This window comes from Heliangelus exortis, chromosome 3 (assembly GCF_036169615.1).
Source record: "Heliangelus exortis chromosome 3, bHelExo1.hap1, whole genome shotgun sequence".
Taxonomy (NCBI): domain Eukaryota; kingdom Metazoa; phylum Chordata; class Aves; order Apodiformes; family Trochilidae; genus Heliangelus; species Heliangelus exortis.
The window spans coordinates 88,810,240-88,835,789 of record NC_092424.1 but is presented as its reverse complement, the minus strand read 5'-3'; the positions used below and the strand labels follow the sequence as shown (position 1 = coordinate 88,835,789).

At 37.5% G+C, this 25,550-nt stretch overlaps 1 protein-coding gene across 3 annotated transcripts in view; it reads right to left on the bottom strand.

The window, feature by feature from the left end:
* EYS (eyes shut homolog) overlaps positions 1–25,550 on the bottom strand; it is a 724,585-nt gene that overhangs the window by 18,860 nt on the left and 680,175 nt on the right. For all 3 annotated transcript variants that reach the window (XR_011725383.1, XM_071741624.1, XM_071741625.1), the window contains exons 42-46: positions 22,473–22,655; positions 17,826–17,992; positions 17,500–17,644; positions 10,414–10,588; positions 4,020–4,192 (exon numbers count right to left, since the gene is read on the bottom strand). Coding sequence is in view for 2 of the 3 variants with exons in the window: in XM_071741624.1 (XP_071597725.1) it covers positions 4,020–4,192; positions 10,414–10,588; positions 17,500–17,644; positions 17,826–17,992; positions 22,473–22,655 (843 nt within the window). In the remaining variant the exon portion in view is untranslated. The remainder of the gene's footprint in view (positions 1–4,019; positions 4,193–10,413; positions 10,589–17,499; positions 17,645–17,825; positions 17,993–22,472; positions 22,656–25,550) is intronic.

Sequence of the window (25,550 nt, the reverse complement as noted above, 5' to 3'; positions counted from 1 at the left end):
AACACCTCTTAATAATTACTAGTTATGAAAAAAACCATTGTATTCAATTACATAACAATGACATCCTATCAAACAATGTCCTAAGTCAAACTATCTGCAGCAAAAGGGTTTTAGACTGCTGCTGATTCACCAGGAAGAATCACCTTTGACATTTGGTCTTGCCCATGTTTTCTCTGAGTATAAACACAACAAAGCCAATAGGTCTACTGTATACTTGCAGGAGAGCTGAAAAAAACAGATTTCTTCCTCTTCAGAAACCCTTTGAAGTATCTAATTACAAAAGAAGTTATTGAGCTAAATAGAATAAGCTGAATTTGGTGTGGATTCCCCCAGACAAAGTGCTGGGAGCTGGAGACTCTTACTGTGGTCTTGAACATTGTGTGCTAATGAAATAAACAGACTAAATTACATTTTGCTCTGGGTTGGAGCTTCATTTCTTAAACAGAAGACAATTTAGAGTTGTCTGGTACTCCAGCTCCAAAATTTAAGTTCAATGAACAAACTTTTAACTTAAACGAACAACAGACTTTGTTAACATTGTATTTTGGTGTTCTGGAAATAAACCTATATAGATCTTTTAATAAAATCTAGATAAACTACTTCTCTTGTATTCCTAATCCTTGTGGTTAAGGGTGTGTGAACTAAGAATTCCCACTGTGCCAGATTTTGGCAACATTTGGTTACCACTTATGCTCTTCAGGATTTGAGCAGATTTTGTTGTGTTTAGTTTGTTATTACTGTGACCTTTTCAAACACTGGAACAGAATTTCGTGTTGCTTCATGTGTCATAAGAAGTCTTAAACATGGCCTGAATCTGCGTAGAAATGTTAGCACTACGTAAAAAAGACTCCTGAATAAATTTTCCATTTCCTTCCCTTTTCATTAGGAAAACTTTTAGCTTAGTATAAATTAATATTTTTTTTTAATTTTTTTTTTTCTCTTCACATCTGTATTACCTTTAGAAACCTATTGTACTTCATGAACCACCCTGCCTTGCATGTGTTAATGGGTTTGGACAACACAGTACATCCAAGTAAAGTTTTAAAATATTCTAGAATTAATTCCTTACTCCTACTTACCTGACAAGCCTTTGTACCTCGGACCCATTCAGACATAATTTCCAATCATCCTCTCTCTTCCTAGGGCTCCTGATGGATGCTTGACTCAAGTAGGTCCTAAATTTCATAGTCATCCTCCTACTGCACTTCAGTTACCAGTCTGCTGCCTACCTGCTAAAACTCTTAATCTTTCACCTAGAAGAGCAACTCCTGGCACTTGCTTTGGCAGGCTGAAGTATTCAATTAAATATTTACTCTCAGTGTCACACCAAAAAATACCTGTATACCACCCACTGAATAAGAAATGCAGAGTGATTGAAACTGGTATGCTCTCTTCATCAAGCCAGCTGATTTCTTCTACCTTCCTCTAAAATACATGATTTAATAAACATCTTACTGAAACCTCCTGAGAATATTGCTCAGTATTTACACTTTGGCAATGAGCATCATGACAGTGGACCAACTAAGCACTGTGAATTTCAGACCATATCAGCCATTCAGACTATGTTCTTTCATCTTTCTCTCCCTGTAGATACTCTTACTCTTAGTTTTCCAACTACTGAACACTTGTTATTGTAGCTCTGACTTCTAGAGCTTAATCATTATGTACCATATCTGTGTGCTGACAATCACAGCATCCTTGTTGGTTTAAGTTGCTGCTCTAAGCAGACAACATCACTCTTCTCTATAAGAACAGTTACATCCTCATCTGCACATATGCTTCTATCATATACACAGTTCATTAAGAACCACATTTTCACTTGATTGTTGTCAAATTAACATTTGTGGTCAGAGTACTCTTCCTTATTACTGTGGTTCTACCTCTACTGCCCCATTTACTAAATTTACCTGACTTGTTCTCATCCAATCCATACTGTTGCATTGCATTTGCCAGCTGCTATTATTTGGTAAAGTCCTATTTGTTCTTCCTCTTTGTTATTCTCTGGCTTTTTTGCCTCATAAATCTCTTCTGTCTTTTTTTTTTCACACTTCTTCCCTTCTTTCCTGATCATTCATTAGTCTTCATCATTTAATTTCCCTTTGTTCTCTCCTGATCCCTTGGGCTGTTCATTGCTCTCTGTCTCTTTTCCTTTTGGCTCCAATAATCACCATCAATCCTGAGAAAAGATTTTCAGTCTTGATAAGCAGCTGTTTTTTTGCCATTTGCCATCCATTAAAATTGGAAACTGTGCTTTGAAAAATCTCATGATAATTCATTATTCTGCCAGAGTAAGGTGAAATGCAGGGCAAAGAGTTTGGTCAGGACCCATAATTGCTACTCAAAAAAGAAAGAATCACAGAATCACAGAAAGTCAGGGGTTGGAAGGAACTGTGAAAGATCATTGAGTCCAACCCCCTGCCAGAGCAGGGTCACCTACAGGAGGTCACACAGGGACACATCCAGGTGGGCTTTGAATGTCTCCAGAGTAGGAGAGTCCTGGGCAGCCTGTTCCAGTGCTCTGGCACCCTCACAGTAAAAAATTTTTTTCCTCATGTTTATATGGAACCTCCTATGGTCAAGCTTATATCCATTGCCTCTTGTCCTGGAACTGGGCATAACTGAGAAGAGCCTGGCACCATCCTCCTGGCTCTCTCTCTTACGATATTTGAAATATTTAAATAGAACAGAAAGGAAGTCTCTACTGTGTTTACCAGGTGAAGGAATTACTAAACAGATGACAACCTACCCAAAATACAATTTCCTGTTGCTCAGATATAAACTATTTGTCCTGGTAATAGTGGACATCACAAGAAGATCCAAATCTATTCTGAAACCAGAATACAGTAGTGTTTAGCTGATTAATTACCTGCTTTATATGTAGCACATGCCCTGATGATCAGCATCCTGAATCTAGATGGCATTACTTTTGAAAACCTCACTTGAAATGGGTATTCAAAGTTGAAAAGTTCCTATAAAGAGCCCTCAAAAGCTGTTTCAGTAGAGGCAATAGAGCAAGCACATTCTTATATGGAATAAAGAATTTAACCATTACTTTCCAGAAGCTACATTTTCTTTTATCTGAGCCTACCAATCACAAGTTCTTCCTGTAACAGGATTTCAAAACTGTATCCATCTGTATCCATCTATGACTGCAAATCAGGTCAAATGTGGTTCAGCTTGTCAATTTTGTGCTTGAAACCCGCTCTGTAGGCACAACAAGAGCTGCTGGACCTTGGCACACATTTCCAAAAGAGAGCTATTTAACAATAGCTGGAGTGCTCCAAAAGATGTATAGAAAGGTTCTTGAAGGCAAAACACAAGCTTGCAGGAAAAGTCCCTGAGCTTGTAGCACCTCTGTATTCACACTGCTGGAAATTAATTTGTGCAATCTCTCAGAGAAGAACACAGACAGATAAAGCATTCTAATACATGAGGGCAAGGAATACAAAACCAGAGACATATTTTGACCAAGTTTGGAAGAAAACCAGGGAGAACAGCCACTTGAAGATCATCACAGTGATGTTTGCGTCTTTCATCACCATCCCTACTCAGTAGTCAGAGAAGTCAGCAGGAACCTCCCCATTAGTGTCAGCAGAAACTGGGTAAGGTGCCAGTTGCTTCCTACTTCAGAAGTGTATTCAGAAATGTACTACTGAGCTCTTAAGTGTATTTCTCAACATAATTAATTATGCTAAGCTTGGAAATTTAACTAAGCACCTGCTCTGCATAATGCTTCTTGGTCCCCTTGGTATCTGACAAGGCTGTGCTGCCCATAAATTTGGTTGAATGGTTTGAAAAGACTGAAGGAACAAACAGTGCTAAAAATCAGAGAATAATATCCAACATCTCATAGCTATGAATCACTTGATTTTTGTAACAGAAATGAGCACCACGTTCTTAAAAAAAACCTATTTTGTATCTTTGGTCACAATTAAAGGATGTATTACAAAATATTGTGTTTTTGTACCTGGGCATTATTGCATAAACTGTATGTGCAGTTTACTATCCATTTGACATACCTTGTTCACAATAGGTACCAGTTGTTCCAAGAGGACAGTGACACACGTAGCCATCAGGCAGTGGCACACAGGTACTGCCTTGTTTACACAGGTGGGGAGGATCATGCTCAGGTTCACACACTGACACTGTTTCCGTGCAAAAGGCACCTTTCCATCCAGTCAGGCAGTCACAGCTATGGGGGGCAAGCAGGTGAAAAGAAAGAATGCAACATTAGGACCAAAAGAAATCAACATGTCAGTAGCAATGGAATGAAGATTTGGATATCTATATGTAGAGAGATTTTTATTCTACTGTAAAAGAAAAATGTACTTAATAGAAAACATTTTATTTCAAATCTTAGAATTACAACACTAAATACAAAAAATACCTCAAAAGGTTGTGGCTTTTTTCTGTATTTTACTCTACAAATAACTCAAAAAGGCTTTGGCTTCATGAACTAGGTGGAGTCAAAGTGAACACTGAAGAGGAAGGAAAGCAGTGAAGAGCAGCCATAAAATAAAACCATATGTCAGTACAAGAGAACTGCTAACAATTCTTAGTTTTAGCTAATAACAGGTCTGTCAGAAGGTGACTCTCCTTTAGCCATTATTCATCTGTTAAATTCTAATAATCAGCACTCTGGAGGTAGGTTTGGTGAAGCACTCGATGGAAAAGAGGATAGAGATTTGACCATGAAAGAGGTGGCAAGGTGACAGTTATTTATCCATGACTGCAAATCTATGCCATAACTAAATTGTCTAAACTGAGTCATTGGATGTCTTCGTGTGTACTGCTCTTTATCACAGAATCACAGAACTGTCACTGTTGGAAAAGAACTCAAACATCAAGTCCAACCATCAACCCAGGAAAAAAAACCCTACAACAAAGAAACAACCAAAACCAAAACAAAACCTGCTTCCCTGGAAAAAAGCACTTACTGATTTTTCCCTGAAAGTTTTCTCTCTCAGGGCTAAAAATGACACCTCATGAATTCTGGCTGTTTCTTAGCCCATGTCTTTTTGTGTATTTACAAAATGTTAAATTTGTCTTCAGACTCACTGTGTTACACTTCCTGCATTAGTCACTCACTGTTTCTGGGCAAAATGCAGTGAAACTATGCAATTCTGCTTTTTCACCAAACCTTCAGATCAGACAACAACATGTACACAAAGCACAGCCAACAAGCTCATCTGAGTGATTAACAGATATTTGGAATGAAGAGGAAAAGAGGACATGACCTTGCAAAAGCAAAAGCACCACAATTCATCAAAGTCAGCATCAGAATGCTTTGTCTCAGCTAGAAACGTTATGCTTTGATCCATGAAAGCTATTGAGAAGGAGAAGCAATTTAACTCCCTGTGTGCAATCAGAAATTTCCACTTCTTGGGCTGTGAAGAAGGGTGTTTGGAGCTGAAGCTGCTGCTGTTTGGAAGCAGGCATAACAGTTCTTCCCTTTCCCCTGGCTTCTGTCTGCATATGTGTAGTTAACCTGAAGATGTTTGCTCTGGCTACAGTGGCAAAGCTCTATAAAGAAATGTGGCCTCTTCTATTTAATATTCCTAAGCAAGTTGGACTGGGGCTGAGAAGTTTACATCCAAGACTTCCTAATCTTTAGAAAGATAAGGTAGATAGGCAGCATCTTATTTCCCTTCCATCATGTGACCTGCTATACTAGTCTTGTTTTCTCTATATTTTCTTTGTTGTGGTTGCTTGTTATTTTTCCAGATCAGAGAACCCAATGTCTTAAAACATAACTAGTGTCTTGAGTTTCAGGAATTAAAAAACCCATTTAGAATCACAAAATATCTCAAGTTGGAAAGGACCCATAAAGATAATAACATCCTGCTCCTTGCAGGACTACCTAAAACTAAATCACATGACTAAGGACTAAGATACTCCTTGAATTTCTTTAGGTATAAGAGGTGAGATTCATCATGAGACCAAGACACCAAATTTATGCTATGTTAGGTGCCTAGATTACCTCCAGTTGCCTTCCTAGAGGCATGCAAGAGAGGCAGCTTGAGACAAGGGAGACAAGATTCTGATAAAATGCTCAAGTTTAGGCAATTTGGGATTCTCAAGCAGGTGCCTGAGCTCTTATGCCAATCAATGGTGTTCCAGCTGTAAGAGTCAGGGGAACTGGAGCACTATTCATCCCACAGATCAATACATGCAAGGCTAATGATGAAGTGCTGCATTCAGTTGCAGAAAAATGGAAAGGCCTGGGTCATTGATTGGGATAAAATATTACATATTTAGCTCACCTGGAGACACTCTAAGTTTGTGTCTTAGGAACTAAATCTCAATACAAGATACATTCCTATTGTTGAGCTTTTTGAAGAACATGGATTAAACTGATTCTCCTATACTCCAGCTTTTGAGTTTCTCAAGAGCAACTGCTAAAACATCTTTTATTTTTTCTGTGGTGTATTTTAGGTGGATAAAGAATACTAAGGCTTTGTTAGTGTGTCTGAGAGGAAAGTGGATAATCTTGAATCCCCTAGTTTTGCAAAGAACTCTTAATAAGCTGCAATTCACAGCACACACATGACAAAGCCAGCCAGTTCAGGAAGGAAGAACTTCAAAATTCACAGCTGTCAGAAAAAGACATAAAAAAAAAAGATCGCTTTCAGTTCTGGAAATTTCAGGTAATGCTTGAAGTTCTTTAATATTTGTATTCAGAATGCTCAAGTATAGTAACATCTAAAGTCTTCTTGTTTCTAGTTTGTTTCTTGTTAAATGCTTAACAGTATCATGTAGTATTCATAGCATCACTTCCTGGGCTCAAAGTCCCTTGCCCAAGCCAAACAGGCCTGTCAAGCAGCATAGTTTCTGCATAAGTAAGGACAACAAGTTTATTTCACTGTTGACTAAGGACCAAACCTTAAAGCTTATTATATAAAAAATCCAGGCACCTAAAAAAAATCATGAGAAGTAATTTTATGTTACAAGCTATGTGAGCAACATGTCTGTATGTTACTACAGGAAATCCTAATAAAACCAGAAGCATATCTTGAACTTCATAGGGAAATAACTAAAGGTTCTAAAGGATTTTGGGGAATTAATTTGCAAGCCTCCTTATAGCCAATGTAGTTTCTTAAAGTAAACAAAGAGCATTCTTACAATACACATAGAAAATATCACATTTAAAATGCAATGTTCAATGCTAACACACCTGCACATTCCTATAATTATGCAAATGTGGTATTAAATAAAACAAATAATCTTATAGCAGTAAAGGAGGGATTCAGCTCTGCAAAGTCCGACACCTGAATTTAGATGTCTACATGCAAGATGGGTGTATAATCAATAGAGATCAGAGACTCAGTTAATTTACTTAATTAGTTAGGCCAGCTGAGACAAGGCAGATGTTTAGTGTCATCCAAAATTCCTCAGGGTTTCTCATCTGGCCTCCATCTACTATTCCAGCAGGAACTGTCACATTTGTCAACATTATTTAGCTATCTCAGATACTACAGGACATCTCAAATTCATATTGGTCTGTATTGGCAACATGAGGCTCCCCCAAAAAACAGAGATTTCTGGATATAGTTCCTAAATATGTATTATATTGGGAACTGAAAGATGCTGAGAGATGGAGGGGATGTCTAAATAAAAGTGGCTTTAAATTCAGGCAGTAGAAAACTAAACTATTGATGGAAAACAGTCTGTCTTCAGGATAGAGGATGAAAATAGAGTTGGCTGAAATTAAGATTGGAAGGAAATTAAGTATATTTAAACATTAAATTTATCTACTATTTATCTACTATTTTATCCACTGGAAGAGTGGTCAGGCACTGGAACAGGCTGCCCAGGGAAGTGGTGGAGTCACCATCCCTGGAGGTGTTCAAACAACATGTGGTCATGGCACTTCAGGACACGTTTTAGTTGGAATGGTGGTGCTGGGTTGATGGTTGGACTTGTTGATCTCAGAGGTCCTTCCCAACGTTAATGATTCTGTGATTCTATGAAAGACAACAATGGAATGATACAAAAGAGTAGTATTAAGTAAGCCAAATTGGAGGACAATTTTTGGCAAACCCATCCCCAAAAGTAGAAAGTTCTTTTGATCTAAACTACAACAATTAAATAGAGAAACCCCTTTACCCTTACAAACCATAGAAGTACATTCTTGGGTTAAAGATTGGTTCTGTTGTTCTGATAATTGGTTCTAGTTAAATCTAACACAATAATGAAATTTACAGCTGCTTATTTTATGGAGCATCCCTCTACTATAAAGGGGTATGACTTAATTTCCTAAACCTTAGAGCTAGCGTTATTTCAGACCTACAGAACACTTAGAAATCCACGAGGCTTGAAGACAGAAGACTTATGCAAGTCCTAGGCTATTCTGAAGCAGCAGCTCGAGGCCAAATGGTCTGCCCATGCTTATCTGAAGTGCCACTACATGCTTACATTTAGCAAACTGAATCCTGCCCACTCTGTTCAAAGTAGACACAGGACATGCATTTTCTTTTCCTTCAGCACCAAGCATAATAACACATCATAAGCAATCTTGTTATACGTAATTTTCTATTTTGTATGATTCTGTGCCATAAATAAAACAACAGAGGATATTATTGTCCCTTAAACATAAAATTCTTCATCTTATTATTCAAATATTTCCTCTTTATTTTGTTAAAACAGACTAGTTGTGCTCTGTTGCTGGCCAGAATGTTAAAATTAATGCTATATACTTCTGCTTATATTTAAATCAAAGCATTATCCCTATAGCAACTGATTCTACAGCTTAACAGCATTGCACTCTTTCTGGCAGTGTAGTGAAAGCAAGACATAAAAATAGCTCAAAACATCAACAAAAACCTCTAGAGAGATCTCATTTGAGGAAAAAAAAATATTTAAAGACAAATTCATTTCTGTCAAGCACTCTGCTCTTCAAAGGAACACAGATAACTTGAAAACAGAAAGGTGTTCCCTCTGAGAAAATGTAAGATGGTATTCACAGCTACTATACATTGAAAAAAAAATATGCATGCTACATCCACACCTCTTTGACAACATTTCACTTTTTTGTGAGGGAAAAAAGTGGCCATTACTGGTACACACATATATACAGTCTTCAAAAACCTCATTGTCCTGAAATATACGGAGAAGAACATAGTTCAGGAATAGGTCACTACAAATTAAAAACAAAATGCAGAAAACACAAATCACACACACACACTCATTTTAGAACAATCCCTAAACAAACCTTGAATACAAACTATGAAACTATAATGATGAAAAAGAACTCTGTCTGTATCAAGCTTCCAATGTAGTAATGTTACCAGTTGCCACTTTAGCCATCCACCTGCTTTCCAAATGTTCTTTAGGTCTTGCTGGTGGTGACTCTGTGTACTTTATAGACAAGAAGATGACAGCACAGCTGGATGAGTTGCTAAAGAAAAGATTTAGAGTGGTAGAGATGGGCAGATGGGGCAGATACAAAAGAAAAATTGCAAGAAGTAAAAAATAATCAGAAATGTGTGCTAGGCATGCCACTCCCATCTGCCCAGCTACACCACTCTAAATCCTTTCTTCATCAACTTATTCAGCTGTGCTAAGATTTTGTCTCAGCAAAACCAATTACCATGTAATTCTCCTGCCAACACATCGTTAGTAGGTTGTTTTGAGCTTGACAGGTATGCAAACTCTTTGTAGCACATAGTCTTTGTTGCTTTGAAGAAGCAGCATACAGATTTTCCACAGTGCAAAGCCTATTTTTAAATTCTTATCTGCTTTGCTCTCTACAGGGTTTTCAGTCAGTGTCTTCAGATGCTTTAAATCTGCACTTTCTTCTTTGTAAGCAAATAATGCAAATACATGTAAATAAATGAAGACATAGTAAAGCACATGAAAGGAAGTGAGTATAATTCATCTTGACAGACACTTTTAAAATCAAAAGTGCTCCTCAGCAAAGCTGAGTTACTAAGTGCTTGAAAACAAGATTTATTACAATGGAAGTGTTGACACATCAGTAATTTGGAACAGCATATGTAATTCTTTTGTGCATGCCTCATAGTTCGGATGTAAAGAAAGATTCATCTACACTTAGTGATAAGGATTGAAGGACCACGGCCTTGTCTTCTGGGCCAGCTGTCCTTGCCACCACTTCTTATCTCATAGGTCAGCCCAATGAACAGCTTATACGATACACTGACCTAGTTCAAGCACTTTGAACACAAGATCCCGACTAACACACCTTGTTTGGTTTGCAATGGAAAGCATGAAATGTTCACACGGTCTTATCTATGAAACCTTTCAGCAGTTTTTTTCTTTCTAATAAGGTGATAGGCTCCTAGAGCTGCTATAGGCTCCTAGAGACTTTTGTTATCAAGCCACTCAAGTACCAAAGTTATTAATCTAGAAATCAGTTTATGCTACAGTCTAAAAAAAATATATATATATACTTACTAAACAGTAGAGCCACTTTCTATGCACTTCCCACCATTTCTGCATTTTATTAAGCTACATGGGGAATCTTTACATTGTCCAACACTGCGACCAGAATTGGGATGACCTTCTGGAGTCCCTGGTGATCTAAACTCTTGATTCGTGCTGGTGCGAACTTGAACGTCAAAAATGCAACCTCAAAAGTAAAAAGAAAAAACAAATGAAGTTTAAAACAGATACAGGAAGTCAAAACAAACAAAAGGACAGTGTCAACCCTCCATATGAATGAGTTCCACCTGACTTTCTTAAATGAGTGGCAACTATGCCATCTAAACATAAACTAAATGTATGCTGGCTACTTTCTGTTAAGGTAAATGAATGGACGATTGTATTTTCCTTCATTTAATGATAGGTCAAACAACAGAAATAATTTCTCAGGGAACAAATAGAATATAAAGTTAGTGGCTAAGGAATGACTAGGTGCAATTTTATATTTACATATTCATGCTTTTACAGGAGTGAATCTATATCAGATAAAACCAGTCAAAAAACCCCAATGACCCAGAAAAAAAAAAGGATACCAAGAAGTTTGTTTAATTCAAGGTATGTAAGAACCCAGAAAACAGACTGAAAAGGACTCTTTCAGGGAAAGCCCCACATTCTCCCCTTTGAAAATGAATGCTTCAGTTCCTGGTACATACAGATCACATTGCACATGACCACATTTTATAGCAGGTATATGCTGCTCCTTTAGGCCCTTAATCTGAGAATATAATTCACAGGCCAAATATCCGACAGGGAACAATGTAAGAATTTATTTGTAGAGACGAATGAGTGCCAGTGCCTGGATCTGTGCCCTGATGTTCTTTTAATTTGGGATGCATTAATATCCACGTGCAAAGAGAAGCCAGAGCTTCAGAGTGAAGCAGAGATGTTCCCTACTTTCTTCCTCCAGGAAGCTCCTGTTTACCCTGTGGGCTTTCTGGGGACTGACCCTTTGGAGAGTCTTTGCACTTCCTAGTGACTGCACAGGATGATTAGCCTTATGGGTCTAATTTAATTCATCAGTTTTATTTCTGAATGACATTTCCAGATCTACATGACTTTTTATTAACTGCAGAATTGAAGATTGTCATATATTATATCTTTTTGGATCAAATCTTAAGTAACTTTTCAAAATATACTTCAACATCCAAGTGATATAAAATCACATTTAAGGGTAGCCTTAAGCATTTTTGAAATGACATCCAAATTTGTAAATAGATACTATTTTAGACTAAAAATAACCTTTTAAAGCAGTTCAAATAAGCCAGTGACGTATTTGGAAATGCTCATACCTTTCTAAACCTCATTTATACAATTTAGCTGTGAAATGGTGAATTCCCCACAGTGCTTGAAATCATGAGAATTGTAGGTATTCAGCAGTGTATGCCAAAGGCTTTCTGCTCAATACAAAAAGTAGGGAAAGGATATGATGTGGGAATTGCAAGTAACCATAACACTGTTTTTTAAAAAAAGTCATTTGGAAAAGAAGACTTGCACCTGAAAAACAGTATTAATGTCCAGTTTTGATTTTTTTAAATAATAACATAAAACGTTCTCAACAAAATAGAAGTAATATTTATAGCAAGATAACTATATATATATAGCTATATAACTGTAGCAAGATATATATTTCAAATATAGTTAGAACAATGTTAATAAAAGGCTTTTTCTGTATTACACACATCTTATAGTTCTCTTTATATTGACCCATAACTAGTAATTAAAAAAACCCAGTTAAGCAATTTAAAAATAAACTAGGTTGATGACAATTTGCTGTCTTTGTATTATTGCTTCTTTGCTTTTAACAGTGTTGGGTTTAGGTCACCGTGTGCTCAGTAAATCCTAACTAGTGTTTCATCTGTTTATCAGTACAGATAAAGCATGTTCTGTTCTGGGTCTCGCTGGAGTATTAAGAGAAAGCAGCTCAGAGGTCTGTGTAAACAATGGAAAGCACAGTGAGTACCCAAGAACTGGTAAGGTCATCATAGAAAATAAACTGGCATTTGTGTTGATGACTAATTTAATAGTACCAGCAGAACATCTAGGATAGAAACAGTTCTTGAGCACTTGTATAAAGCATACAAGAGACTTTTGGCCCAGCTTTGTGAATTCAACTGAATTTTTAAGTTAATTTTCTTTATTTCTTCTAATTCTTAGTCAGTGGGATGTAAATGAAGGAATTAGAGCAACAATTTGGGCCTGTTGTAGCAAGCACTATAACATTCTGCAGAGGGATCAGCTGATGAACATGCCTTTTTTCTGACCTAAATTCCCTTTGCTCTGCCTGTTCTGGGCCTCTTTAAATAAGAGGCTGCCAACTATTCTGAACAGTGGAGAGGTTTTCTGACACAGTCAAGTCTGCAAGAGATACTCAGAAGTTTCTGGTTTAAGTTAAACTTGGTTTGAGTATGAAGATCGAAGTTTTATACAAGTAAGCTGGAATCAGATGCAAGACAGTTTATTCTGGGAGGATATACCCCCTTTTTGCTTGTCATCTTTTGTCTAGTGACTCCTTAGACCACATTTAGAGCTTTCTGTCAATTCTTTTCCTCTCAGTTTAATTCATAGCTTTTACCCTAGTCAAGCAGAGCTCACAAAGCACCAGAGCTACCAACAATATACTTCATACCTTATAATAAGTATATAAATAAATGTATAAATAATATACATATATATATACACAATATATACAATATACACAATATATATACAATAAATGTATAACTAGCTTATAAAAATATGACCTCATTATATAGCTTTATTTTTTTTCCAGATATTTATATATAGCATGAGAACTCACAGAAAAAGTACATGGATAAATTGCGGTCTATCTGGATGGAGTACTGAATTTATGCATTGCTAAAATTCTACCTGTCCTACAGTACTTTGCTTTTTCCCTGTTTTTTTGACTGCTTGGGAGTTATGTCATGTTTGTCTAAAAAAGCTGGCCCCCACAGTGGCTACCCAATGCTGCTCCCAAATGTGACCCTAATACCCAGAACGTGTGTGTAACTAGTACCAAACTGTGATACAAAAAGCAACACTGATTAAAAGATACTTCAGAAGTCAGTTTCCTTCTGCAACATCTGGGATGCAGGAATATAAAGAAAAGTAGTTTTAGCCCTGGCAGGCTTGCAGTGCGTTCTATCTTACTATGAGCATAAACTTCGACCTCAAGGCTATATTTGTATCTAGTTAGAACTCAACTAAGTTCTGGGTTTACTTTATTTTAAAAAGTTACTGAGGTAGCTGACATTTTGTTTGCTTCTTTGCAAAATTACTTATGTGAAGTGGTAGCTTTTTTTAGTGTGGAAGAGATTCATCAACAGTTAAGCTTTATGGTAAAAGCTTCTCTTATGCCTTTTTACTCCTCTATTTAATATTGTTTGCTGTCAAACAGTAGATTGCTTCTATAACCATACCAGAGGAACAATCAGTTATTCCTCCCTCTCTGCTCTTCACTTATTTCTAGATGCAAGCCCTGGATCTGCAGCAATTGCTCTGTGGTTAGAGACTGCATCATGCCACAGTGGTACCACAGATCATGAAACATTGAAACTTTCCCTCTTTCTTTGTTCTTGACACCAGATTTTTCTCTGCCTGTCTCAGAAATGTGAAGTCTAAAAATCCAGCTGTATTTCTGGCTTTTTCCAAATAACTATCTAGTTTTGTGGGGGTGTCATAATGTTTATTTGTGCAGATCTCAACATGAGGCAGTTGGTTTTATACTCCATCCACTGCAGACTGTCCACAACAAGCAGGTTTTGGCCACAAGATCTCCAGCTACCCAATACCCACACGGACTTCAGGGCAGCTGCACTATGCTCTGCTACATATCTCAGAAAATTAAAAGGTCCTTTAATTACACTGTAACAGGACAACAAAGAAAAAGCTGGAGGCTTAAGTAAACTATACTACCATGTGCCCATTTACAAAAGATTCCTCTAAGCCCACAAGGAGTTACAAATTCAGATGAAGCTCATAGTTTGGAGCACCTCAAACTCTACAAGAGCGTGGCTGCTTCATCTCAGGTTTACCTTCACTACTTTGTCACAGTGGCTGAAGAAGGTTTTCTAAATGCTCAAGGTATCATCAAACATTCTTCAGCCTACCAAAAGAATCTGTAGGTGTTGATCACTAAATTTCCCAAACTTATGATTCCCAATCTTTTGATAATTAAATTCCAATTTATTAAAGACATTATTTTCAGTTTTGCACACACTCACCACCCCCCCACTCCCTCCCCAAATGGAAATCACTTGAACAAAAACTGCTAAAGGCATGAAGGTAAGGGAGGAAATGGTCTGAAACAGTAGCTGTACCGAGTAAAAACCCTAAATGATTGCACACTGACACTGGGGACAGTTAGTCTGTAGCAGCATGACTGACCTCAATGTTTCTTGATCCAATAGTGATTGCTTACAAAAGGAGATATACATTCTGCTATTAGAAGCAAAATGGTTTTAATAAATCATGTCTTTAAAAGCAGCCAAGAGCAGCTTTCCAAATGTCTGAGTGGTTTAATCAACTATGTGGTAGATAAATTTATCTTGACTGTCACTTCCAGAGATTTTCTGTGGGCTCCCTGTAGCTGCAAATTAGCTGAAGTAAAATGATCCAGAATTTTCTTTTATGTTAGTGATACTGCAGTTCCCACTCTGGAGAAAGGCTAGGGAGTTTTATTTCTGATCCTGAGATCTCAAACTGGGAATATTTCTGAATTAGAAGAAAAATTTGCTCCCAACTACATAAAATGTCATAGAAAATCATTCATAGGGAAGTGTATCTTTCCTTGAAAGTCAACTGACTCTGGGCAAGAGACAACCTGCTGCTGGGAACTGGAGAATGGAATGAATTAGCAAATACAGGGCACTTAATAGTGCGAATGATAGGGACAAAGAGAAAATGTTTAGTGGTGCATGTTTGACAAAATTCTTTTTAAAAAGAATTTAAAGAATCTAAAAAGAGGAGTCAATAAATAGTACGGTAACTAATGGTATATGGACTTGTAAGTAATTTTCATTCTTTCAGAAGAATATTCATTCTGCATTTGTAGAAATTTAGCCACGGTAATACAGTTGCAATATGAGAAGCCTGTAAAACTTGCAAGTTTTTGGTTAAACCAAAGCATTCTTGGTCACCCCTAACATTAACATTCCCATAAAAAAGGCCAGAAATGCTTTCTTAGACATCATGGTTTATGATATGCCAATCTGCAAGCAAGAAGACACGAAAAGTATAACTATTCAACCCATGCTTCCTAAAAGACAGAGACAGATGAAATATTAATTCATGACTTCCTGAGTGAAAATTTAACTACAGCATAAGAAACTTGATTTTGTGGAAGTTTCCATGTAGGAAGAAAAAGTAAGGTAATGGCTGGAAAAGAAGTAGTTATGTGGTATTAATGGAAATGGAGTGTGTGACAGTGAGTTTTATTGCTATGCTTGTCTTTCATAACGTGCCCCTAAACTAATAATGGAGAACTGAAGCTTTGCTCTGCTACGGCAGAATGTTTTGTTTTCATTTGCAAGGCTTTCCAGTGCTTAAAATAAACTGAAGTTTACCTTATAAATACTGAGCACGTTATTTCTTTGGGAGTAAGGAATACAAATAGAATCACAGAATCATAGAATAGGCTGGGTTGGAAGGGACCTCAGAGATCATTGAGTTCAACCCTTGATTAACTACCGCTGCAGTCACTAGACTATGGCACTGAGTGCCACATCCAGTCTCTTTTTAAATGTCTCCAGGGACGAAGAGTCCACTACCTCCCTGGGCAGCCCGTTCCAATGTCTGATCACCCTTTCCGTGAAAAAATTCTTTCTAATATCCAATCTGAACTTCCCCCGGCACAATTTAAGACCATGCCCTCTTGTCTTACTGATAGGTGCCTGGGAAAAGAGACCAACCCCCACCTGGCTCCAACTCCTTTCAGGTAGTTGTAGAGAGCAATGAGGTCTCCCCTGAGCCTCCTCTTCTCCAGGCTGAACAGCCCCAGCGCCCTCAGCCTCTCCTCATAGGATCTGCGTTCAAGTCCCTTCACCAGCCTGGTTGCCCTCCTTTGGACCTGTTCGAGGACCTCAATATCCTTCTTCAACTGAGGGGCCCAGAACTGGACACAGTACTCGAGGTGAGGCCTCACCAGGGCTGAGTACAGGGGCAGAATCACCTCCTTGTACCTGCTGGCGAGGCTGTTCCTGATACAGGCCAGGATGCCATTGGCCTTCTTGGCTACCTGGGCACACTGCTGGCTCATGTTCAGCTTCCTGTCAATCCAGACTCCCAGGTCCCTCTCTGTCTGGCTGCTCTCCAACCACTCTGTCCCCAGCCTGTAGCACTGCATGGGGTTGTTGTGGCCAAAGTGCAGGACCCGGCACTTGGCCTTGTTGAACCTCATCCCATTGAAATCAGCCCATCTCTCCAGTCTGTCCAGGTCCCTCTGCAGAGCCCTCCTGCCTTCCAGCTGATCGACACTCCCCCCCAGCTTGGTGTCATCTGCAAATTTGCTGATGATGGTCTCAATCCCCTCATCCAAGTCGTCAATGAAGATATTGAACAGAACTGTTGTGGACGGGAGTGTTGTGAACAAATCCTTTGCTTCACTGCTGATCCAACTGATTTGAACTGAATTAACATTTCTACAGAGCTTCAAATGATTACCCAGACTAGCACTGCCAGTAACAATGGTCACAGCTAGCTGGGAGAACATAAACTACTTTAATGCAGAGAAAGGAAGCCCTTTTTGAGTGATGCTGACAGGGGGCATGAACAGTGGCGATGAACAGTGATGATGAACAGGAGCAGATAGGAAGAAATGGTATCATGGCAAACTTTCATTCTGATCAGAAACAGACAGTGTTAAAAATATTTATCAAAGCCTCTCTTCGCACCCTGTTTCTTAATTACCGTAGTGAAATAATGAAAAAGACATAGGAATCTCAGCCAAGGAGACTGTAGTTTGCTTCCTTCTAAAGACAGAGATTTCAGATCTTTATTTCTTAGGCAACTGAAGCAATTCAATGCATGCTTTAAAAGGAACTGAAACAATATAATCTTTACCTTGAAAGCCGTTCATAAATCTGGATCCCTCTGGGAGGAGTTCTGGAGTATACTCATGATAGCCTCCTAAATAAAACTGACTGAAGACATTGAGTCCAACCAGAGTCCCAGGAGAAGTGACAGTTTTATTCTTCTGATCATCCACCTTTCAATGAAGCATTTATTTTTGTTAAAATAAATGAATTTACTTTATTAAGGAACTTCTAATGAACACAGTCCTGCAAACTTAACAGGGAAACTGATTTTTACAATTCCACATGAAATGTAAAAAAACCCCAAGACTTTCATCTAAAAGCTCTTTCCTTCTAAAAGAAATAATTTCTTACCTTCATCCAACCTTTTTGGAGACATCTGCCAAGATAAATGACATGGATATTGAGTGTCAGATCAAGTGGTTTACTAATGATTGTTGCTGTGCCAGAACCTAGATTGTAGCTATATACTGCTCTGCCATTACGAAGGCCTAAAACCAAGAAATCATCTCCATTCAGACCTGAAAAGACAAAATTAGAATAATTACTTATTCCGGCATTTAGTGAATGCATAAAATATTATCAAAATCCTCTGAAAATATATCAATTTAGGAAAATTTTAGCCAGAAAGGTTTTACGTTTTATATATATTTTTAATATTCTCTGTTTCTCTTGTAATACTATTTACATTATTCTTGCAGATTTAAAATAGAAACTGAAGAGATTTTGAACACATTTACAAGCTTTTTGAAGGATGTTCTTTTTTTACAGTAGAGCAAGTCAATGACATCCACAAATCCTGGTCAGTCTGGTGCATTCAGCAGTTATTGCTGCCCCCTCCCCCTGCAACCTGAACACATTCAACTTCTTCCAAAATCTTTTAAAATGCAAACTGAAATTCCAATTTGCCTGTGTGAACAGCCCACAGTTTAAAGTTATTCTAGCATACTTTCAGCTTTCATGGTAGGCTCCGAATGGCCTCAAAACTTGAAAGCATCTGATATGAGGTGAGGTGAGCAACAGGAATAGAACCCTGAGGAAGCTCTAGGAGCTTCTAACAAGCTCATTCACCTGCTCTCAACCTAAGGGTGCCTGAAGACTTTATTGTAGCTGCCCCTGATTAGGGAGGCTCTAGAATATTTGTTACTGAAGCTTCTCTAGTCAGAACAGCTGTATGCTTTAATTCCTTTAAGTCTTCTTAAATTTTCTGGTTAGAATTCATTCATTTGAAAATTTGCAAAAAATATTGCAATTTGTTTACATTTAGGACTACATGTTGTAAGTGTAGCCTGTGCTTTTCAGGTACTATACTATAAAATCTTATTTGAAAGATTTTAAGTCTGACATAAAGCCTGTGAGTAAGAAATCAGTTTCTGGACTAATTCCTGATCATTCAAGTAAACAGATTTCTATGATGGTATTTTTGAAGAGAACTCAGTATATCTCATGTAGGCCAGAGTGGAACTATCATTAGTTAGAAAACATTTATTCAGTTTATGAACCTTACCCTTTGTTTTGCATGTACTCCTAGTATGTAACAGAAATGTGATACAAACAATGATAAAAGGGAAGAACGTTTTCAGCCTTGGATTAGGATATTCTGAATTGAAATTCAAAGCCATCAATTTCTTATTACAACTCTCCTGTGAATTCAAGCAATTCAGTGTTCATTTTCATGCCTGTAACCTCTGTTTTAGATATTTTATTCTCTCTTCACAAGGCTATACTATTTTGCATTAGTTTTAGGGAAATTCCCTTATTTGTACTTGCAGTGTGATACGGTGGCCCTAATTTCAAACATCTCTTGACATCCCTGCACTAAGTGCATGAGGAGTTTGCTTCATTTGAAAAAGAAAAAGTGGACTTTTCCCCAGAAGCAGCAATGATGGGTGTATCTCATCCTCCTGATGAAGCTCTGCATACTGTCATATACCTGTTATCTCACATGCTGCATTAGCAGTATGGGGAGGCAACAGTACTCTGCTTTTTCTACATTTTGATTTTTTTCTGTACAGGCATTATTTTGGTGGAACATGAATATATATATGAAAAGATTATTCCAAAGAATTTAAATACACAGCCTCTATACAAAATGTGCAGTTAAATTCAGTCAAATAGAACGTAAATACCATTCATTTTTATTACAATGATTTGTTCATGACTGAATGAAACCCCATTGCCTTCAGTTGCACTGGCACATTACCAGTGAAGGACTTACAAACTATAAAAAACTTCTTTTTTAAATCATTGCTAAAGTTGCTATTTTCAGCAGTGTCCACAATGTTCTTGTGTGATTTGGCCTGCAAAACTGGAGAGGCACATTAGAGACAAAGTGTTATTTAAAATGCACAAAAGAAAGGCAACAGTGTCACCATCCTAAAAAAATATTACCTGAAGATAATGCCAATTAATAGTCCGTATAAATGAGAAAGCTTTTTTCTGTTTTGTTTTTTTGAGTCTATTTTCTTACTCCTTGTCCATACTAAAAATGGAAAAGAGACTCTAGAAGAGGCTTCAAAGAACTCAAGTCATCTTAAATTGGCAATATTATGAATTTCTGATCCACTTATTTAAGGATAATGGTTGATTTCCACTTATATATTAGTCTTACAATAGCATAATTGTATTGGCTCAGTTTTCGTTACACTAATATAACTGCAAATAGAATCAGAACCCAAATGTTTTAACATTTTACACTTTCAAGGTTATAAATGATGTAAATACCTTAATTCTGAAAACCAATGGTGATTACTTTGTACAATATACAGTAATAGATGGACTTTTATAAACAAAATAGTTCCTGCTTCTTCTTCTTTTGCATGTGGTAACTATTACTGAAGTCTCTCTGGTCAGAATAGCTTTCATTTGAAGTCTTCTTAAACTTTCAATTTAGAACTAATTTATTTAAAAAATTGAAGTAATTTCTTTGCATTTAGGACTAAATATGTTGTCATTGGCAGAAATCCTTCAAAATAAATGTGGTTTTTTTGGTTTTTTTATTTGTTTGTTTGTTTTTTAAATGTCCTGCAGTGTTAAACTCCAGTTACATCCTTTAAAAATAATTTATGTTGAGAAAATGTTTAGAACATAAAAATAATCTCATGCCTGAGTTGCAAACAGCTTACTCAGAAGCACTTGCATCTTGTTAGATGTGTTTCTTTGAAACAGTGTTTTAGTGCTTCTAATTTTGAAGACCTTCAAAGTCTGTTCTTCTGTTTCCTGAAAATAATCCTTATCTTGCCAAGTGAATAATATAGGTTTCCTCCTTTCAGACTGTCCAATAATGAGAACATCCTTATTTATACACATACATATCTACCTCCTATTGTTTCATCTGTTTCTACAGAAGTTTAGCATATGTTAAGGCCCAACTTTGCTCTAGACTCTTCTCCCCAACACTAAGCTGTATGAAGGTAAGGGTACATGGTCAGTAGATGGTGGTTTCTCTGCTGCTTCTTCTTCCTCACACCTTTCCTCTGCTCCAGTGTGGGCTCTCCAGTGGCTGCAGTTGCTTCAGGGAAAATCCGTGCTCTGGCACGGGGTTTTTCTACAGGCTGCAGGATTGGTAATCTGCTCCTCTGTGGAAGTGGCATGGAGTCCCTCTTCCTATGACCTTGTGTTCCATCTGTTGTTTCTCAATCTTTTTGTTCCATCCTTCTCCCTCTGTGATGTTTTCTCCACTTTCCTGAATACTTTTCCCTTCAGTACCCTGCAGGGGGTCAGCTGGAGCTGACTGGATCTGGCATAAGCATTGGGTTCCCATAAATTGTGGGTCTTATCTGCCAAACTCATGTGACATTTTTGATGTGATAAAGCATCTACTGTGGCAGAAGGGAAATATTTACATACCTAAATCGCTCTCCTACTGTGATGGGTACAGACCTAAAGACCAAACCTCCCTCCTAGGCTTCAAGATTTCCATAGGACAGTTCTCAATCCACAAATTAGCTCACACTCCACTTGGAGAAACAAGATAAAAACAAGTAATGTTTTCTATGATCTACTAAGTATAAAGTGGTTTCTACCCTGTTTTAAGTCAGCATTAGCATGTTTATGTTTAATGTTCAAATGCTTAACATTTTTCTCAACTTTCATCAATATTATAGGTCCTGTGCTGATAGTAACGCTAAGAAAGACAGAACAAAAGTAGTATTACTATTTTACTCCATTTCAATGCTAAGGCCATGTCAGCCTGCCACAGTGTGCTACTGTGAGGAGAGACTTAAAGTATTGCTAAAATCACAGTACAAATATTGTACTTTATCCAATCTCTGTGAAGTAGATTTATATAACCTGCTTCTCAGCTGTCTTAATCAGACCAGACTGAATACTTCACTATACACACTATAGCACAAATTATTCATAGCTAGCTTGGGTTAAGTTGCACTGAGTGATCTCAGGGGTTCAGGTCTCATATTTTACATAAATAACACCCAGTCCATTTATGGCTGCCACGAGGTTGGATTTCACTGTTGAGATTCCTGTGCAGCCACTGTGAAAAACAGCAGCAGCTCACGGAAGGTTCTGCTACGGGTTGTTTGAGGGCACAGGAAGAAGAAATGACAGGGTGGCTGTGGCACATTGGATGGATAAATTGATTTTCCAATAAACTATCACTGGGAGAAGACTTGAGGCAGTAGCTCTCAACACTGGGCACCAAATAAATGTAATCAACAGCAAAATTAAAATCTATGACTGAAAAAGAGAACCTTAATTTTCTGGTTCTCATTTATTTTGTTCAGAAATACACTACTTCAAGTGTAACTACTGGAAGCAGTTATAGTCCTCATTAAGGGAAGGAAACATTTATACAACATAAATGTTTACTGTATGTTTACAAAACAGTGCTGTATTGAAGAGATATTGAAGATCCTAATGAAATTGTACCTTAGAAACAATCAAGAAAAAGCTGTGTAAAACTGTGTATATTTTTATCCTACTTGTTTAATGAATACGTAACAGTCTATAAGGAGAATAAAAAGTAACAAAAATAAAGCTTACCTTGGCCCTTCTGTCCAGTGAAAAAAATCAAGTTATCCTGTAAAGCTGAGTGGTGGTTTGCCAACTGAAATTTTAAGCGGAATTCATAGTAGAAAATGATATCTGGGATTGTAGAATAAGCTAGGAATGAGGTATAGCCGAAGACATCTGTGCCACTGAAACTTGGCTGGCTAATAGTAATTGCTGGATATAAAAAAAAAGGGAAATCCAGTGTTAGGGCAAATTCTGTAAGATATGTATTTGTGGGTTCTATTTAACAGCCAGTTTTAGAACTTGAAAAATAATACATAATACTGACAATTTGGTATGTGTTCATACTTTACACATATACAAATATAATTTGGCTTTCCTCTGAATGTAATCTCAATTTCTTAGCATTAAGTTTTAGCAGACTTTTACCGCTGAACTATTGGCAACTACTGCCATCTTCTGGATTCCAGATAGCAATGTTACAAGTAGAAGCCCACTGAAATATTTACTCAAAACTCAGATAGACAAAAAAAACCATACAAAGAAATTATGCTCTTAAAAGAAATGCCACCTCTAACACGCATTTGAGTGAAAGTGAGTACAAGGCAGTGGTGAAGACTTTAAGGAATAATAACTCTTCACAGATAAAAAAATAATAAAAAGAAACATCATAAAAAGATCAATTTACAGCACAGTCAACAACCTGAACGATGTTGTTCACATAATTTACTCCATAATTTGAACTGTCTGGAATTGGGAATTGGGTGTTAAAAAATGTGTAGCTGACAAATTATTTAACCTTTAAAAACTGCCATTTAGGTTCAATTTAATGAAAATGTCTTTTATGTTGGGCACTGACCAAGCAAAGCATATAGCTTTCCCTAAAATACCTTTGCCAACTATATAATTCTCCTTCCTCCAAAGCTGTGAAGGCCACAAGTTTATTCAAACACCTACTGATTTTGTGAAACAGAAATTCATAATTTATGCTGAGGAAAACTGTGGGATTAAACAAGCAAATGAAAAGCAAATCAAATAAAGTAGACACTGGTACTAAGCACCCACAAAGCCCCAAGGACTCCCTCCTGGAGCTTAGTAGCCAGGGCTGCTGTAGTCAATTCTTGTAGTTGACACCCAGAGCAGAGAGAATATAATGCTGATATTGACAATAAGGTTTAGTGAAAAATAGGAAAGAGAAAGAATAGCTGAGTAAAGCCTAATCCTAGAAGACTGGGTATGGGGCTAGACTTAGCAATTATCTCCAAAAACATAAGCATGAAATGGGGCTAACCCAACTTAACTAAAAAATGAAGTAGGAAGCATCGGGGGAGGAAAGAATACACAGCTGCACCATGTACAAACCGGATTGGGAAGTGCTAGTGAAGAATTATAATCTTCTCCAAGTAAATCTATCTTAGCCTTAAGTACCTTTAAGCATCTGGCCTTAATACCTTCAATGTGAGAGAAAAAAAAAAAAAAAATCACACATGGCTGTGAAAACTATACCATTATCTCTACTTTCTGGTATCTGTTCCTGATTTTGAAACCTGGGAAACCTGTCATATTGGGACATTGCCTTAGTGCCTGCACCTGACAAAAGGTGCAGACATAGGCCCTGACAAAGCTTTTCCAGCAGAGATTTGGAGTCTGCAGCAGTACAGAGTGTGCTGTCACATCTATTAAGCACTGCTTCACACACGTGGCACATTATGCCTTGTTCTGTGATCTTAAATGGGAGCCAGGAAATTTCCATATGAAGCAGTGCTTTTGTTCTAATTAGACGAAAACTGGCAATGAGTTTGTTCTCAGTGTAGCTTGGCTGAATGCAAGCTCAAGTCTCAGACCTTTGTGAGCTGTGTGTGTTAGCGGAAAACCACAACTCTCCCATACTTAAGTTTGGTGTTGGCTACAGCCCACTAATATTTCCCTAGACTACCCAAGCATGCCCAAGGAAGGCTCAAATTCTGCATTTTTTGCTTCTCAGGAAGCTATTACAAACTTGTAATATGAAGTATTCTTCCTTTATTTTTTTTTTTCCTTTGATTTTTCTTTCTGTTTATTTAATAAAACACATAACACTTAAGAGACAGGAAGATTTTAAAATAATGGAGTCCTTTGTGTTTGTTGTCTTTTTGTGCTTTCCTTTATAGTGAAAAATTCTAGCAAGTATCTCCACAGAGCCAGGTATTTTGGTTCACTTACAGAGATCACTGAAGAGCCTATTACTGACAAGTTATTCCTATCAGTGTAAAACACACTTTTTTCCAGGAGGAAGTATGCCATTGCCTCAGCTGTTTTGTTATTTTCTTGCCTTTCTACTTGCTCCTTTCAGTATTCCCTACAAAGATGGATTTGATCATCGCTAAAGGAATGTCCTGCAAAGTGATCTACAACTGAAGAACCTGAACAGTAGGGAGATGCTACTTCCACTTACCAGAACAAAGCACAGCCAAAACCATTGTGGTTGGGACCTTTACCTGCACTGCAATTTTACACTTTACCAGAACTAAGTACAAGAATTGCACTCTACTTTCAATATCTTCATACAGGGAGAGATTAGATTTAAGAATACCTTCTGCATTCTCTCTCAAAAAAAAAAAATCTAGTATATAATAATTTTTTGCTATATTGCAATACAAACCATTTTATTTCACATTTTTGTAGTCAATGGCTTGATATCCAAGTGGAAATCAGTGATGAGTGGCATTCCTCAGGGTTGGTATTGAGACTAGCTCTGTTTAACATATTTCTTGGTGATATGGTCAATGGAACTGAGTGCACTCTCAGCAAGTTTGCTGACACCAAGCTGTGTGTGGTCAACATACTGGAGGGAGGAGATGCCATCCAAACAGACCCTTTCAGGCTGTGAAAATGGACCTGTGCAAACTTCATGAAGTTCAGCAAGTCAAAACGCAATGTCCTGCACACTGTTTGGGGCAATCCCAAGCACAGATACAGGTTGGGCAGAGAATGGATTGAGAACAGCCCCAAGGAGAAGAACTGGGAGCGTTGGTTGATGAGGAGCTCGAGATGAGCTGGTAATGTGCACATATATATATATATAACAATTATATATATATATATATATAACATATATATATATAACAA